The following is a 16,284-nucleotide window of genomic DNA, read 5'->3' on the forward strand; positions in this document are numbered from 1 at the left end:
AGCTGTTAAGGTTTATACGATATCATGATTTTTTTCCCCTTGGTTGGAATTGGTAAAAGTTATTGCTATATGTTTATTCTAAAACAACGTTGTTTGATAAAAGCTCCCTAATGGGTCCGCTAAATCATATCCAAAGTGAAACATGTCATGCTCACCCTAATTGCAATACTTATGATCCAGGCAGACTTCATAAAACACTTGGACTTTCTGACCTGAATTGTAACAAAATATGCTCTGAAGTTCAGGTATACTAAATCTACAGGATCACCCTTATCCACTTTGCTTGAGTTCTTTGAAGATGTAACAAGTAAATTAATCAAACATGATTTATCCTTCATAAAACCATGCTGACTCTGATGGATTGCATTTTGACTTTCTAAATGTCCTGTTAATGGATTCTAACAACTTCCCAACAAGTTAAACTAATTGGCCTACAGTTTCCCAAATTTTGCCTTTTTTGAACAAGAGCACTATATTTGCATTTTTTCAAACCATCACAACCATTCCCACATCCAGGGAATTTTGAAATATTTTAACCAATGGATCCATTATCTCCAACACCATTTCCTTTAAGGCCCTAAAGGGTCTTTAGCTCTGGGGACTTGACTGCCTTCAATTCCAATAGTTTGCTCAGTACTTTTTCTCTGTGATGATGATAGCTCTAAGTTCCAACCCTTTCTGTAACCTCTGTTACTGTTGGGTTAGTACTTACGTGCTATACCAGGAAAACAGGACCAACTGTTGATTAAGTGTCTTAGTCATTTCTGCTTTCCCCACTATTAAGTGCCCAGCCTCATCCTCCAAAGGACCAACATTGACTTTAGCTATTCCCTTCCTCTTTATATACTTATAGAAGCTTTTGCTGTCTGTTTTTATATTTTGCCCTAGTTATCTTTCATAATCTACCTTTTCTCTTATTACGTTTTTTTGTTCATCTTTAAAATCTTTCCAATCATCCACTGTACCACTGGTCTTTGCAATATGGTATGCTGTTGGCAAGCTCAGGCTATTATATTTTGCTTTTGAAGAAAATAGCACACATATAATCCACGCTGGTTACCTCAAGACTTCACTATTCTGATGCACTCCTGGCCAGCCTGTGTTTTACCTCTGAAAATGTGAGGTAATCCAAATCTCTACTGCCCCTGTCCCAAGTCATGCCAAATCCCATTCAACCTAGTGCTCACTGATCTGCAGTGTCTCCTGGTTCAACATCTCAATTTAAAAATTCTTATCCTTGTTCTTAAATCCCTCTATGTCCCTTTTTATCACTAATCTCTTCCAGCTCTGTTGCTCTAAGATATCTGCACTCCTCCAATTCTAACCTCCTGCATAACCCTGGTTTTAATCGTTCCACCAATAGTGGCTATGCTTTCAGCTGCCTAAGCCCCAAGCTCTGAAATTTAATCACTAAATCCCTCTGCTTTCCTTCCTCAAAGCACTTAATCTTGATCAAAGTTTGATTAAAAAGGTAGATATTTTCACCTGCCCTAGCGTCTCAGTGTAATATCTTGTGCTTTATAATGGTCCTATGAAGTGCCTTGGCAGATATATACAAGTAGTTATATTACAAGAGAGAGTGGATAAGAATGCATCTCCTCTCCACAAACCAGCCCTTCAAATGTAGGATTTTGAAGGTGCAAAGAAAGAGTACAAGGCCCAGCACATTGCTTGTAACATACTTATTCTTCCTTTGGCCTTCATTCTACTTGATGCTGTGACACTGTAGCAAGCTTTAAAAAAGACACCAGTGTATAAATCTTAAGGATTAAGACACTTTTTAACCACCTTTTGAAGTATTTCTACAGGTACAGCAGAAGAAGCTAAAGCATTTAGGCTGCATGAATTAGCAATAATTATGTAATTAAATTCAGGATTGTCCAAGTCAGAAATAGACATTGCAGGACCAACTGCAATTGACTATCGGGAAGGTTATGTGAAACAGGATTGGCTATCCAGTCTGAGGACATCCAGATCAGTTGTTGACCACTTATTGCAAAGTGATATACTCAATGTCTGAACCAGTGGAGCTTTATTAAGTCAAATTATATACTGTAGTTCTAATGATCTGTACTCAACATTAATCCATACGACTAATGAAATTGACAAACTCCATCTTTCAGCTGCTGAACTGAATTAAGTAGGTAAGTAGTTTTTGGATTAAAAGAATATATTTTCTGATCTGAACCACTTCCTTACCTGACAACAAAATGTTATATATCATAATCTGAAAACCATACTGATATGTAACTGTAAAATGGCATGCACCCAATGGTTTGCTCCATGTGGGGTGTACTGAGGCACTTAGACTAATGCAAGCACTGGATTGACTGTACTATGCTACAAATGGCTGTTGAGCTCTTAGGTTTGCATGGAATCCATATTTTTTGTCCTATTCAGGCCACTATCCATGGACTGATGCTAGAAATAATTTTTGTAGACTGTGATTTTGCCTGTAATGTTCTCCATGGCTGAATGACCTGCTGGCATTCTCTTGACAAAAAGATTTAGAATGGCCAGATGGAAAAAATAGTGGGATACAGGTGAAGTCCTGGAAACCATCATTTACATTTGAAGTCTTGACTAGCTGAAGGAGCAATAACGGGACAAGATTTTAACAAATGGAAAACTATTACTTTGACAAATCAATTGAAAACTGAGAATTCTAAGAATTCTTCTGCCATACATCAGACAAGATGTGGACATGCCAGCGTTAGACTGGAATGGGCACAGTAGGGAATCTGACAACACCAAGTTAAAGTCCAAGAGGTTTTTTGGTATCATGAGCTCCTTCATCAGGTGAGTGGCATCAGACTGAAATAAAGTAATTTAAAATGTTCTGAATTGTCACAGTTCTCAATCATTAACTGACACATTTTCAATTTGACAAGTGTTGATGATCTTAGTACAAATATAACTAGTAAGAAGTCTCACAACAACAGGTTAAAATCCAGCAGGCTGCTCCTTCATCACCTGATGAAGGAACAGCACTCCAAAAGCTTGTAATTCCAAATAAACCTGTTGGATTTTAACCTGGTGTTGAGAGACTTCTTACTGTGTCCACCACTATCCAATGCCACTATCACCACATCAAATATAACTAATAAAAAGCAACATCAAAATGAGATTTCAAATGGAAGACAAAAATGTAATCTAACTTAAAGAGAGTCATAAGAACAGGTAGGCTCATTAAAGACATTTAGTTTAGAATATCACAAGATAAGGACATGATGGAAATACTAAATTAATAGTCATCTCCAATAGAGAACAATTGTACAATGTTCAAAGTACACAGTAGACTAGAGACTATATAAAGGGAGAAACTTGATGCTTAATTCAAAATGGGAAAAATTAAATAGATAAAGAAATGGGATTGAAACCAGATTCCATCTGAAGATATTAAAGCTGAAAACACTAATAAAGGGAAAATAATAACCCAAATAAGTACCGGCAAATTGATTTAACAGCCATAGTTCGAAGATGCCTGGAACATTTCAGTCAAAATAGGAGAACATACACACACTTGGGAAAGGAATAACTAACTAAAATGAGTATGATTTGTGAAAGGTAGGTTATATCTAACCAACAGTATAATAGCTACTGAATTAGATAAAGGAGAGTCAATGGATATCATATGCATGGACTTTGAGGAGGTATTTGCTAAGAACCTGCACAAGAGACAGGTAGCAAGAATTAAGGCATCTGAAATTAGAATTAAAGTTGAGCCAAAGACAGTAAGTCAGGTGGAAGAAAGCAAGCCAAGTTGCGATAAAAGGGCTGGATGAGTTGCTCACTAGTGAAGTGTTTTCCACCATGAATTGGTGCTGGGGCTTTTCGTTGTATACAAATGACTAAGATTTTAATAAAGAAGGGTATATGTAATGAATTGAAAAAGGGACTTGGAAATTGCAAAGAACTTTGACAAACAAATTATAAAAATGGCAGATTTAGTTTAATGAAACAACATGAGCTAGTACACTTTAGACATAATGGCATTTAGGGTATTTGTGAGTATTAACAGTTAAGGAATGGAGATAAAAAACAGAAAATCTGGCAATCTCAGGTCTGGCAGCATCTATGGAGGGAGAAAAAATTAATATTGCAGTTCAATTAATTTTAATTAAAACTGATGAGAAGCCATTAACCTCAAGCATTAAATCTCTCTCACTGTACAGGTGATGCTGACCTACTAGATATTTCCAGCATTTTCTACTTGTTTTAGATTTCCAGCACCCAAAGCATTTTGTTTTTCTTAAAGATTCCAGTATTAACAACTGGTTCACAAATACAATGAACATCAAAAAAGTTAACATTTGTCAGGTTTCATCACTGGGTTTGGAATATTAAAATTAAAAACTCTACTTCAGTCCATGTCACTATATCACCGACAATCCTGTGATCCCTTCTTACATAATAAATTATTGATAGCACTTTACTGAATTTTTGGAAATGCAAATATACTATATACTGTTCAGATCAGATCAGAAACTCCAAAGTGTATCATGAAGCTAGCCTAAAAAACTGTTTTTGATTTTGGCATTAGTATCAGCATAAATAGTTTTGCTCCAGGTGTGATTCTATTGATCTATTAGGAAATTTTTAATAAACCAAACTTTATTTAAAAATACAGTTTAACTACAACAAAAACATATGTTTCACCAATCAGATACTTAATATGACAAGGTATAATTCTCAACTGTTAGCTATCTCTATTACTTTCAATCTAAGCAACATTCCCCTAGATGTAAACTCTTGAGAATCAGTTAACAAACACACAGGCTAAAGCGAGTTGCCAGTTCTCCATCCTTTTAACACTCTGGATGGAGAGACAGCAGCCTCCAGAGAAGGAGAGGGAGAAAACAGACCCCAGTAGACGACTGCCTAAATTCTAGCAGGTTGCAGACTTCAATTTTCAGAGAGAGAGAGAGAGAGAGGAAGAGCTGCTCCTTTCAAATTTAGACAGCAACTGAAACAGTATGTAGATAGCCCAACTAGAGAAGGGGCCATACTGGACCTGGTATTGAGGAATGAGCCTGGTCAAGTCGTCGATGTTTCAGAAGGGGAGCAGTTTGGGAACAGTGACCACAATTCATTAAGCTTTAAGGTATTGATGGATAAAGGAAAGTGTGGTCCTCAAGTTAAGGTGCTAAATTGGAGGAAGGCCAATTACTACAATATTGGGCAGGAACTGAAGAATGTAGATTGGGGGCAGATGTTTGAGGGCAAATCAACATCTAGTACGTAGGAGCCTTTCAAGTGTAAGTTGATAAGGATTCAGGACTGGCACATTCCTGTAAGGATGAAGGATAAGTATGGCAACCTTGGATAATGAGAGATATTGTGTCAAAGTTAGGAGGCTGGGAACACATGAAGCAAGTGTGGAATACAAGGAAAGAAAGTTAAGCAAGGGGCAAGAAGGGCTAAAAGGGTTCATGAAGAAGCATTAGCCAGCAGGATTAAGGAAAATCCCAAGGCTTTTCACACATTAACAGCAAGAGGGCAGCCAGGGAGAGGGTTGGCAAGGACAAGGGAGGGGATCTATGCATGGAGCCAGAGGAAATGGGTGAGGTATTAAATGAGTACTTTGTGTCAGTATTCACCAAAGAGAAGGACTTGGTGGATGATGAGTCTGGGAAAGGATGTGTAGATAGTTTGAGTCATGTTGCGATCAAAGGGGGAGGTATTGGGGTTCTTAAGAAACATTTAAGGTAGACAAGTCCCCAAGACCTGATGGGATACACCCCAGAATACTGAGACAAGGGGGGAAATTGCTGGGGCCTTGAGACAAATCTTTGTATCCTCACTGGCTACAGGGGAGGTCCCACAGGATTGGAGAATAGCCAATGTTACTATTTTGTTTAAGAAAGAAAGCAAAAATAATCCAGGTAATTGCAGGTCAGTGAGTCTTACATCAGTGGTAGGGAAATTATTGGAGAGGATTCTTTGAGATAGGCTTTATTCTCACTTGGCAATAAGTAGACATAGTGGTGAAGTGCAACATGGTTTTGTGAAGGGGAGGTTGTGTCTCACGAACTTGATCAAGTTTTTCAAGGAACCGATGAAGATGATTGAAGGTGGATGTTGTCTACATGGACTTCAGTAAGGCCTTTGACAAGATCCCTCATGGCAGATTGATGCAGAAAGTGAAGTTGCATGGGACCAGAGGCGAGCTGGTAAAGTGGATACAAAACTGGTTCGTCAGAGAGGGTAGCAGTGGAAGGGTACATTTCTGAGTGGAGGGCTGTGACAAGTGGTGTTCCTCAGGGATCAGTGCTGGGACTTTTGCTGTTTGTAATATATGTGATTGAGGAAAAAGTAACTGGATTGATTAAGTATGCAGATGACACAAAAGGTTGGTGGATTGGCGGATAGTGATGAGGACCATCAGAGGCTACAGCAGGATGTAAATCAGTTGGAGACTTGGGCGGAGAGATGGCAGATGTCGTTTAATCTGGACAAATGTGAAGTAATGCATTTTGGAAGGCCTAATACAGCTAAGAAATATACAGTAAATGACAGAACCCTTATGAGTATTGATAGGCAAAGTAATCTGGATGTACAGATACATGTCACTGAAAGTGGCAACGCAGGTGGAGAAGGTAGTCAAGAAGGCATATGGCATGCTTGCCTTCATCGGCCGGGGTACTGAGTTTTAAAAATTGGCAAGTCATGTTGCAGCTGTATAGAACCTTAGTTAGGCCACACTTGGAATATAGTGTTCAATTCTAGTTGCCATACTACCAGAAGGATTTGGAGGCTTCGGAGAGGGTACAAAAAAATTTACCAGGATATTGCCTGGTATGGAGGGCATTAGCCATAAGGAGAGATTGGAGAAACTTGTTTTTTTTTCCCACTGGAGCAACGGCGGTTGAGGAGAGACCTAATAGAAGTCTAAAAGATTGAGAGGCATGGATAGTCAGAAGCTTTTTCCCCAGGGTGGAAGAGTCAATTACTAGGGAGCATAGGTTTAAGGTGCAAGGGGCAAGATTTAAAGCAGATGTACAAGGCAGATTTTTTAGAGTAGCGGGTGCCTGGAACTTGTTGCCAGGGGAGGTATTGGAAGCGGATACAGTAGTGAGTGTTAAGGGGCATCTTGACAAGTCATGAATAGGATGGGAATTGAGGGATATGGTTCCTGGAAGGATAGGGGGTTTTAGTTAAGTCGGCCAGTATGGTTGCTGCAGGCTTGGAAGGTTGAAGGGTTTGTTTCTGTGCTGTAATTTTCTTCTTTGTTCCTAAAGAAACAGTATCATCACAATACATTGATTCCCCTTATCTATCCTGCTAATTAATACCTCATCTGAAAATTATCAGAAATAATTTTCCTGTGATAAATCTATGTTCACTCTAAACATTTGCACTCTGATTTTCCAAGTGTCCTGATGCTGTGTCCCTAATAATAAATTCTAGCATTTTCCCTAATTGATGTCAGGCTAACTGGCTTATAGTATCCTGTTCTCTTTCCCTCCTTTTTTCAATAGCAAGTTTAGTTACTTTTCCAATACACAGGCAACATTGTAAAATTCTGGAGGATAAAATGCATTCAGTATATCTGTAACCATCTCTTTAAAAACCCTAGAATGTGGCCATCAGTTCCAGTGGATTGTCTTGCACTTCTTTGTGTACCGTATCTTTACTCATTCCTTTAAGTTTCTCATTCCTTTACAACATCTTTGGTTTCACGGTTTCCGGAATGCTTTTTGTGTTGTGAGGACAGATGCAAAGAATTTGCATTTCACATTGGTGTCATAGCTTTCTAAATTTGCTCTTCCCTGAATCCTGATGTATCACTAGTGAGACATGCTATGAATTGAACTAAAGTTAGAGCAATGATCCCAGCTGAATTGATAGGTGGGCAATTGGTTTAGTTATCCTGGGGAGGGGGGAGGGGGGAGGGGAAAGCAAACTCGCCAAGTTCCCACTCTGGATTGCTTCCGCAAAGACTGTGTGTCTGACTGCAAGGTGAGAACAGGATGAGGTTTGACTTTGATGCTTTCCACAGCCAAATGGTCTACTAGCACTCACTGTTTAGACTTCCACATTAATAGTATCCAACAAGGTGTCAGACAATTCTAGGTATGCATAGAATCTGTATCCTAGCAAGAGTCAGCATCTTTGGACAAGAGGCAAAATAAGGGGTTTAAATGAAGGTATTCATATCTTCTGAATCCTGACTTAATCAATATTTCTCCTCTGGCCTGCCCTCGCTACCTGTCCATGTCTGATTTGTGATAGGTGGATCAGGTATCAGTTTGTTCACCATTGTTTTATCTTCTCTGGAAGTGGGATTATCCTCATTAGCTGGAGTTATTGGCAAGGTTACTCTTGGATTCAAGAGATTCAGAACAGACACTCTCTGAATAGCATGGTTAAGGTAAACAAACTGAAAAGAATGAATTAGGGATAAGAATGAGTTTATATTTTAGTCAGCAAGCTATATCAAAGTTTTCATAACTAATTACTTGGAGGAAGCATTGTTGCAATAAAACAAAGTTATTTTTGCACAAATCAAGTCCGATAAACATCAAATGAGATGCCCTTTTAATCTGGTGATTCACTGTTACCTGTTTAATGTGATAGCACAAAGTTAATTACAGCCCCCTCAATCTTAATTCAAAACTGAAATTCTTAATACTGGGGTCATCTTTTTTACACTCAAGGGTGACCCAGCACGACACACAATAATCCTGACCTTTCACAGCAACAATAAACCTTTCTTAAGTGTTTTACTCTATTGTTTTGATACAAATCAGCAATGTTGTGTGAAGGATACAGTGCTGCTGCCCACTGGAGGGAGGCTGATAACTGATGGTGCCTGTGTTAGGCGAAAGAAGCCTGCTGATCCTGATGGATGAAAGTACAAACGAGCCTTTGGAGTAAATACCTGACCCATCCTCATTGGCATGAACAGTGCTGGGAAACAGATTTCATCTACCAGGGACAGAGAAAGACATGAATAAATTCACACATGAATTTTTGTTTTGTTTTCAGGCAGTCTTTTTTCCTCTTCTGAAATCAGCCTGTTGGAATGAGAAAATGAGATGACCTTTTAATCTATGTTTACTGGTGCTGGCTGAGGTAGAATCTTGGCCAGGACAGCAGAAGATTTCAGATAATCTGATGGAAACTTTTAAATTCCTTTGAACCGCTGGAAAATGCAAATGTAGTTTTCATTTAATGGAATCATCTGAAGACAGCACCTTCAACAATACAATACTACACAGAAAAGTAACACCAGTTGCCTCCTGGTCATTTGTGAGCCAACATGAGTTGACAACATGCTATTAGATCAGAGGGATCATCGCAATTTATATGGTTCCAATCATCAGCTAATATCTACATGTGTACATATTGATTTTGGGATCAATGGTGAGTGATTGGAGTAGAAGCAAAATGCTTTTAGCTGATAGCACAGATCAAATATTAAACCTGAGAACTTCATGCTTCTATGGCTGACTTATTTTTTTAAATCTGTCTTCATCATTAAAACATTTCATTTCAGAGTCATAGAGTTTACAGCATGGAAACAGGCCCTTTGAGTCAACTTGTCCTTGCTGCCCTTTTTTCTAAGCCCCAAAGCTTGTCCCAATTGCCCGCATTTGGCCCATATCCCTCTATACCCATCTTACCCATCTAAATGCTTTGTAAAAGACAAAATTATACCTGATTCGTCTCATTGTGTGGTTGAAAGCCAATAAATATAGTTTGCAGTGTATTTTGTTGTTTCTTTCTTTGTCTAAAAGCTACTTCTGCCTGCTGTTCTACAGATGGGACATCGAGAGGTATGACAGTGGAGGTGACTTTCCCTCCTTTCAGGATTGTGACTAATTTCCATCTGACCAAAATATTATTTCTGAATGGAAAGCTTAGCAAGTGAGAAATTATAAAAATGGGCCTTTTACCAGCTCCTCTATGCTGCACAGGACCTTTCATGAAGGAGCTCCTGTAAACATACAAGTTATCCTGTAAGTTGTTTGAATAATTTCCTCTCAATCTCCTTCCCTTGTTGGGTCCCCAGAATTTCATCTGAAAACATGTTCCTCCATTGGAGGAGGTAAGCTTCCTTTTCACAGGTGAAACTCTCCTCCAGCGGATGATTACTTGGTCTTGTTTTTGCAAAGACCAAGTAGTGACTTGCTTAAAGGTTACGCTTAAAGAATTGTAAACCAACTAAATTCTATTAATTTCTTAACCATGATAATTTGCTTCCTCTCTTTTCTGCCTCAAGATTTCAGAAGCTGCAAGTTAAGGGAGTGACTGTGTGACTTTAGGGAAGCCTCAGTCCTAATTTTTGTCAGGTTTGGCATTTTGATACTTGTACATCAATCTGGAAAGCTAAGAAAAGATAATCTTTAAAAAAAGTGACCAAAACACAACTGACAATATATTGCAAATGGGAGCTTGAAATTGTGTCAGTCATGGTGTTGGGATGGGATCATAATTCTAGTGTGGTTCTGGCAAGGATGCAGAACCTAATTTATTGAGTTTGCTGACATGTGGTGCTCCAGAAAACAGTGGGAACTTATTTATACTGCCCTCATTGCTGCAATGAAGAGTCATCCTAACTTGAAACGTTGACTCTATTCTCTCTTACAGATGTGGTCAGACCTGCTGAGTTTCTCCAGCATTTTCTGTAACAGTGAACTTTGGAAACATGGATTCAGATCCCACCATGGCAGCTGGTGGAATCTGAATTCAATTAATAAAAAAAATTGAAAGCTGGTCCCAATAATGGTGACCACGAAACTATCATTGATTGTAATAAAGGTCCATCTGGTTCCCTAATGTATTTTGGGGAAGGAAGTCCTGTCAAATTTGCCTGCTCTAGTTTAGATGCAACTCCAGACCCACAGCAATGTGTTGATTCCTAACTTCCCCCTAAATGGCCTGGTTCAAGGCAATTAGGGATTTTTTTTGTGTTAAATCAAATAAATGAAATCAAACTAACTTAAGGACAGCTCCCTAAAGGAGGGGAATTGTCCGAAACAAAACACAAAGCTGAAAGGAAACTTAGAACATCAAAGTAAAATATGATTAAGGGGGTTGATAATGCACCCCCGTCCCTGCGATGCTCAATGGGCATGGAAGGCATCAACTGTGCCCTTGGACACTGCTTGCTCCCTTTCCAGGGACACCCAGCCATGAATATAGCCACAGTAGAAGGGCAGAGAGTCAGGTTGAACAACCCCCTTGATGGCCTGGACCTGTGGATGGCACATCTCGCCAGGCCCAGGAGAGGTTCTTCTCCTTCCCCGCCCCCCTCCACACCGTGTTGCCATGTCAGAAATTTTAAAACTCATCCTGAATAAACAAAAAATATATTGCATCTTTATTTTCAGTCCCATCCAGGTGCAACTCTGACTTTAAACTGTCTCAGCTGTGGATACTTTGCCCTATTAGATACTTCTTTTCAGCTACCAACCAAATAAACTAAATCAAATTAACTGAGGGACAATGTAAAAGGGGCAGTGCCCCAAAAGGAAGAGGAACTGCCTAAAACAAAAAGCAAAGTAGAAAGGAAACTTAAAACATCAAATTGGAATGTGATTACTGGGTTCTATAATATACCCCAGCCCCTGCGGTGCCAAGCGGGCACAGAAGGTGTCAACCGTGTCCTCAGACACTGCATGCTCCCTTTCTAGGGACACCCACGAATATAATCACGGTAGAGAGGCAGACAGTCAGGTTGAACAACTGTCCTGATCACCCGCTGCCTGGACTGGTAGATGACATGCCACGCCAAGCCCAGGAGCAGGTTCAAGAGGAGGTCCTCCTCCTTTCCTGCTCTCCTCCGTACCAGAAATTTTAAATTCATCCCAAATTTACATAAAATATATTGCATCTTTATTTTCAGTCCCTTCCAGGTACAACTCTGACTTTAAACTCTCAGCTGTGGATACCTGGCTCTATTAGGTAAATTACCTTATTCCTGGGATTAGAGACAGAGTCAACGAGGGAGTTCTCCTCCTCCCTATTATCACCTCTTGGCACCTATTTCCTGCTTCTGTAGTGGGTGATTGAATGCCAGTGTATTGTGTGTGGGAATTCCTGATCTCTCAAGAATTTCCACTCGCATGGGGTAATAGTTAATCCTTTAACAGGTGGGTGCAGTGCTAAGAAAGAGGGAAGCGAAAGCCAGGATTGCCATTGAGGGATGGAAAGAAGAGCAGTGCTGAGGAAGAGAGTCATGAATAGTGTGATTTTCTTCCATAAATGAACACACTTCCTGAAAACACTGACTGTCCCAGTGAAACATGGATATTTGGCATGAATGTTTCAGGATTCATGAATGTATCAGGATTTGGAATGAGGGCTCCAGCTGATCCTAAGATTTCTAATGCTGAAATTGCCAGGCCATTTGTATTTGAAATCGACCCAGTGTTCATGTAGGAATCGGTACCTTCAGGAGATCTGGGCAGAAAGTTGGCAGTAAAATCAAAAGCTTGACTATATTTCAATATGTGTCAAGTGTTTTAGCCAGATCACAAACCTTTGCTTCTGTTGCCATTTTGTTTGTTGGCTGAATGCTGATGAAGTCTCTTCTGGACTGAAAGCTGTTTCTCAAGGTTCTGACGAGCCTCAGACTGGAGATTTTCAATCGCATTCTGTTTGTTTCTCCACATGTTCTCCTCCAGTACTTTCATTCTCTCCCAAACCTAAGACATAACATCATACTCCTCACAGTTGTGCAGTGCGTTATACCTTGTCCTTTCACTGTGGAAACTTGGGTCAAGGAAAAAGTCCAGAATGATGTGGTGGAGTTCCCTTCTATCTACTATCCAGAAGAGTTCTGGTGATGCAAATTAGTACACCAAACCAAAATACTGGGAATATGTCTTATCCAACTTTGATTTGACAATCTTGCTCAGGGATATCAGAAATATGGGAAATGTAAGAGGAAGTTTGTGACTGTATTTATTTCTCTGTGGGCTGATTCCTGCTCTAGGAGAGCAGCCTTGCTACCATTCTCCACCTCCATTACTCTAACAATGCACTGGAGAAGGGTCAACATACCTACCTTTCACCCCATCCAAATGACATTATCAAGTTATGGAGGTTATCATAGATGAGAATAAATAGTGGTGCAATACTGAGACAAAAGAACAAAGAGAATCCCTGATTTAATCTCTGTACTATTAGGAATTTAGGAAATAGGCCCATTCGACCTCTCAAGCCAGCTCTGCCATTTAACTAGATCACTAACAAATGGAACTGAACTTATGGACAGCATGGTGGTACAGTGGCTAGTCTCACAGCATAAGGGACCCAATCAATTCCAGCCTCAGGTGTCTGTCTTTGTGGAGTTCCTCCGGATGCTCCAGTTTCCTTCCACACTCCAAAGATGTTCAGGTTAGGTTGATTAGCCATGCTAAATTGCCCCTTAGTGTCAGGAAATTAACAGGATAAATATGAGGGGATATGGGGATAGGGCTTGGGTGGGATTGTTGTCAGTATAGGCTCAATTGGCCAAATGGACCCCTTCTGCACTTTAAGGATTCTATGATTCTATGATAACAGATCTTCAACCTCAATGCCATTTTCTCAGCTTCTTCCTATATGTCTTGATTCCCACAAAAATGGAAAATCTCAGCTTTAATTACATTATAAACTATCAATTGTTAAAACTGACTGTAGAAATGATGATTCTTCCAGAGGATTCAATTTTCCCTTCTTCCTAGGTATTTTGAAACTCCATCATTGCAACACTTGAGCAGTGATCTTTGGATTTATTTTGACATTTCTTCTATTGTTTTCGACATTGGTGGCATTCTACACCATAGGCCTTGACAAATTCACAACTATAAAAAGGAGACAACACAGCAATATAGCCTGTTACTCCTGACACAATAATCTGATTTAAGCACCTGAAAGTAAAATTATAGCTGTTGATTAACATCTATAGCAGCCATAAGAAAGAATTATAACATGAGGTAGTCTAAGATCTAAAAATCAGAAAAGTAATTTTGGACAATTAAATTTAGGTATGAATTATACTGTAAACAGTAGAACCTTTAGGAACATAAACATACAAAAGGGATCTGGCATGCAGGTCCACAGTTCCCTAAAAGTGACAACACAGATGGCCAAGGTGATTAAGAAGGCATATGGCATGCTTGCCTTTATTGGTGGGGCATTAAGTGCAAGAGTTGGGAAATCATGTTGCAGCTATACAAAACCTTAGTTAGGCCACATTTGGAGTGTTGCATTCTAGTCACCACGTTCCCCAAAAGGGCGTGCAAGTTTTGGAGAGAGTGTAAAGACGGCTTACCACGATGTTGCCTGGTCTTGAGGTTGTTGACTATGAGGAGAAGTTGAATAAACTAGGATTGTTTTCACTGGAAAGACAGAGGCTGAGGGGAGACCTGATAGAGGTCTACATAATTATGAGAGGCACAGACAGGGTGGATAGCCAGAGGCTTTTTCCCCCCAGAGTGGAAGTGTCAATTACAACGGGGCACAGGTTCAAGGTGAGAGGGGGAAAGTTTAAGGGAGTCGTGCAGGGCAAGTTTCTCGACACAGAGTTGTGGGTGCTTGGAATGCGCTGCAAGAAGAGGTGGTGGAAGCAGGCACATTAGCAACATTTTAGAGACATCTGGATGGGTACACGAATAGGGAGAGAAGAAAGGGATATGGATTGAGTAAGGACAGGAAGTTGTTTTCAGTTTCATTACGACATCATGTCCAAAGGGCCAGGTCCGATGCTGTACTTTTCTTTGTTCTTTGCAAATGGTTCAAACTAATTTTATTTACTCTCCACTTACATCCTGTGGTAATTTCCTCTTCAGCAACAGGCTCCTACTCACACTCATCTTCTGTTGTTTTTTAGCAGCACTGTGGGAGAATGAGAGACAGAGATATACAAAGAGACAAACACAGCGAGTGAAGTCTTTCTGCAAGCATTGCAATGGGAGTGATCAATGAGCCTCGAGAACGTGACTTCAGTGGATCTCCGGAGAGGTTAGCAAGACGAGTTTACAGACAAGGCATCTGGGTAGTAGAATCCTTGTTAATTTGGTAGATAAAAGTACCACTCAAAATGTCATTGCATTTTGACCACCAAGAAATTTTGTCATTCAACCCCACTCTGTACTGAATTAGCTCTTAGCTGGAGCAATAGTTGGAGGAACTAAAATTATGCATGGTACTCCTAGGCCAGGAGAGACTAAATCAGCCTGGGTTCCCATTCCAGATCAAAAGTATGCCAATGTCACCCTCCTGCTAGAGGATACAAGGCCTCCTCAAATGCAAACCCTGTGTGCTGCAACATCCCTCATTCTTATCAGAATACATCTAGATGGTATTTTATATCTCTTCACAATGGGAGCAGTAATGGGCAGTACCTCTGTTCTTTCACTTCATGACATAGAGATTTAACCTGGTGTTGAGAGACGACTTATTGCTTGCACCTTCATGCCATGCCTGGCTGTGAGAACTTTTCCTCCCAAAATGTTCTTTTTAAATCTCTTCCCCAGCCCCTCTGAAAATCTTAACACTAGTTCTGCATGCAATTACATGGCCAAATTACCATCTTCTAATCATGAGCCCTCTCCTTGAAGCACTGAAAACCCAGATACTACAAAATTGAATTTTGCAGACCAAATTTTCCACTTTCTAAATGGTTCAAAATAAATTTTACTCCCACTTTGTTAATCTGATTCCTATCTCTTCATTTCTCATGATTAAGTGGTTTAGCTGGCACTTTCTCACCTTTTCTGTGGTGGTATTGGACTGGTCTGTGATGATCTGAAATCTGGAACTGAGTGACTAAATGTCCTTCCCTCTTTCTTCTCTGTATCATTTTTCTGGTTTCCAGCTGTCGATTGTGCATTCTCTGATCTCAGCACCTTCTCTGGCACATCTGTTTAAAAATACAAACTTTGATTACTCAGCCCATTTTAGTCTTTAAAAAATTAACTTAAAATTAAATACATTAGAATTAGTAAAAGCACTTGCTTCAATTGTATTGTAAACACCTAAGTCTGTTAATCAAATGTTAAGCTCTGTCAAGTCAGGATAGAACAGCAAAGCTGGTGAGATCTATTTCAAAGAATAAATGAAACTGCATCTCAAGATAGGAACATTTGACAAAGGCACTACAATGCTCATTAACTCATCTATCCAGAAAAGAAAAAAAACATTGCAACATCCAACTGTACCATGTCCAATTTAAGATTTTCATCTCCATCCACATGTTAATCATACTTCATTCAAAGAAATTCTAGAAAATATCATTCCAAAAATCTACCCATTTATTGTCTGAATCCAAGCTTCGTCCCATTGGCA

The 16,284-nt window shown here is 39.6% G+C and overlaps 2 protein-coding genes across 2 annotated transcripts in view; both read right to left on the minus strand.

Annotated features, from left to right (window-relative positions):
* Positions 1–7,889: 7,889 nt before the first annotated feature.
* LOC145343881 (uncharacterized) lies at positions 7,890–14,828 on the minus strand. The gene is made up of 4 exons (XM_080190361.1): positions 14,763–14,828; positions 12,491–12,656; positions 8,774–8,931; positions 7,890–8,356 (listed from the first exon to the last, which is right to left on the minus strand). Exons 1-4 carry the CDS (start codon positions 14,808–14,810, stop codon positions 8,180–8,182), a joined length of 549 nt encoding a protein of 182 aa, XP_080046487.1. The 5' UTR covers positions 14,811–14,828; the 3' UTR covers positions 7,890–8,179.
* An 876-nt stretch (positions 14,829–15,704) lies between these two features.
* Positions 15,705–16,284, minus strand: part of LOC145343933 (uncharacterized) — a 49,358-nt gene continuing 48,778 nt past the window's right edge. Inside the window, exon 20 of the mRNA XM_080190475.1 lies at positions 15,705–15,859. Coding sequence (XP_080046601.1) covers positions 15,705–15,859 — 155 coding nt within the window. The remainder of the gene's footprint in view (positions 15,860–16,284) is intronic.

This window comes from Carcharhinus amblyrhynchos, chromosome 6, assembly GCF_965287045.1.
Source record: "Carcharhinus amblyrhynchos chromosome 6, sCarAmb.v2.hapA, whole genome shotgun sequence".
Classification (NCBI taxonomy): Eukaryota; Metazoa; Chordata; class Chondrichthyes; order Carcharhiniformes; family Carcharhinidae; genus Carcharhinus; species Carcharhinus amblyrhynchos.

What these genes read in the sequence shown, in the direction of transcription:
- LOC145343881 (XM_080190361.1), bottom strand. Translation starts at nt 14,810, where the DNA reads ATGAGTGTGAGTAGGAGCCTGTTGCTGAAGAGGAAATTACCACAGGAT. An exon ending in AGAGGAAATTACCACAGGAT is followed by an intron (nt 12,657 to 14,762) that starts GTAAGTGGAGAG and finishes GTTATGTCTTAG; the next exon opens with GTTTGGGAGAGAATGAAAGT. An exon ending in AAATGGCAACAGAAGCAAAG is followed by an intron (nt 8,932 to 12,490) that starts GTTTGTGATCTG and finishes TGTCCCTGGTAG; the next exon opens with ATGAAATCTGTTTCCCAGCA.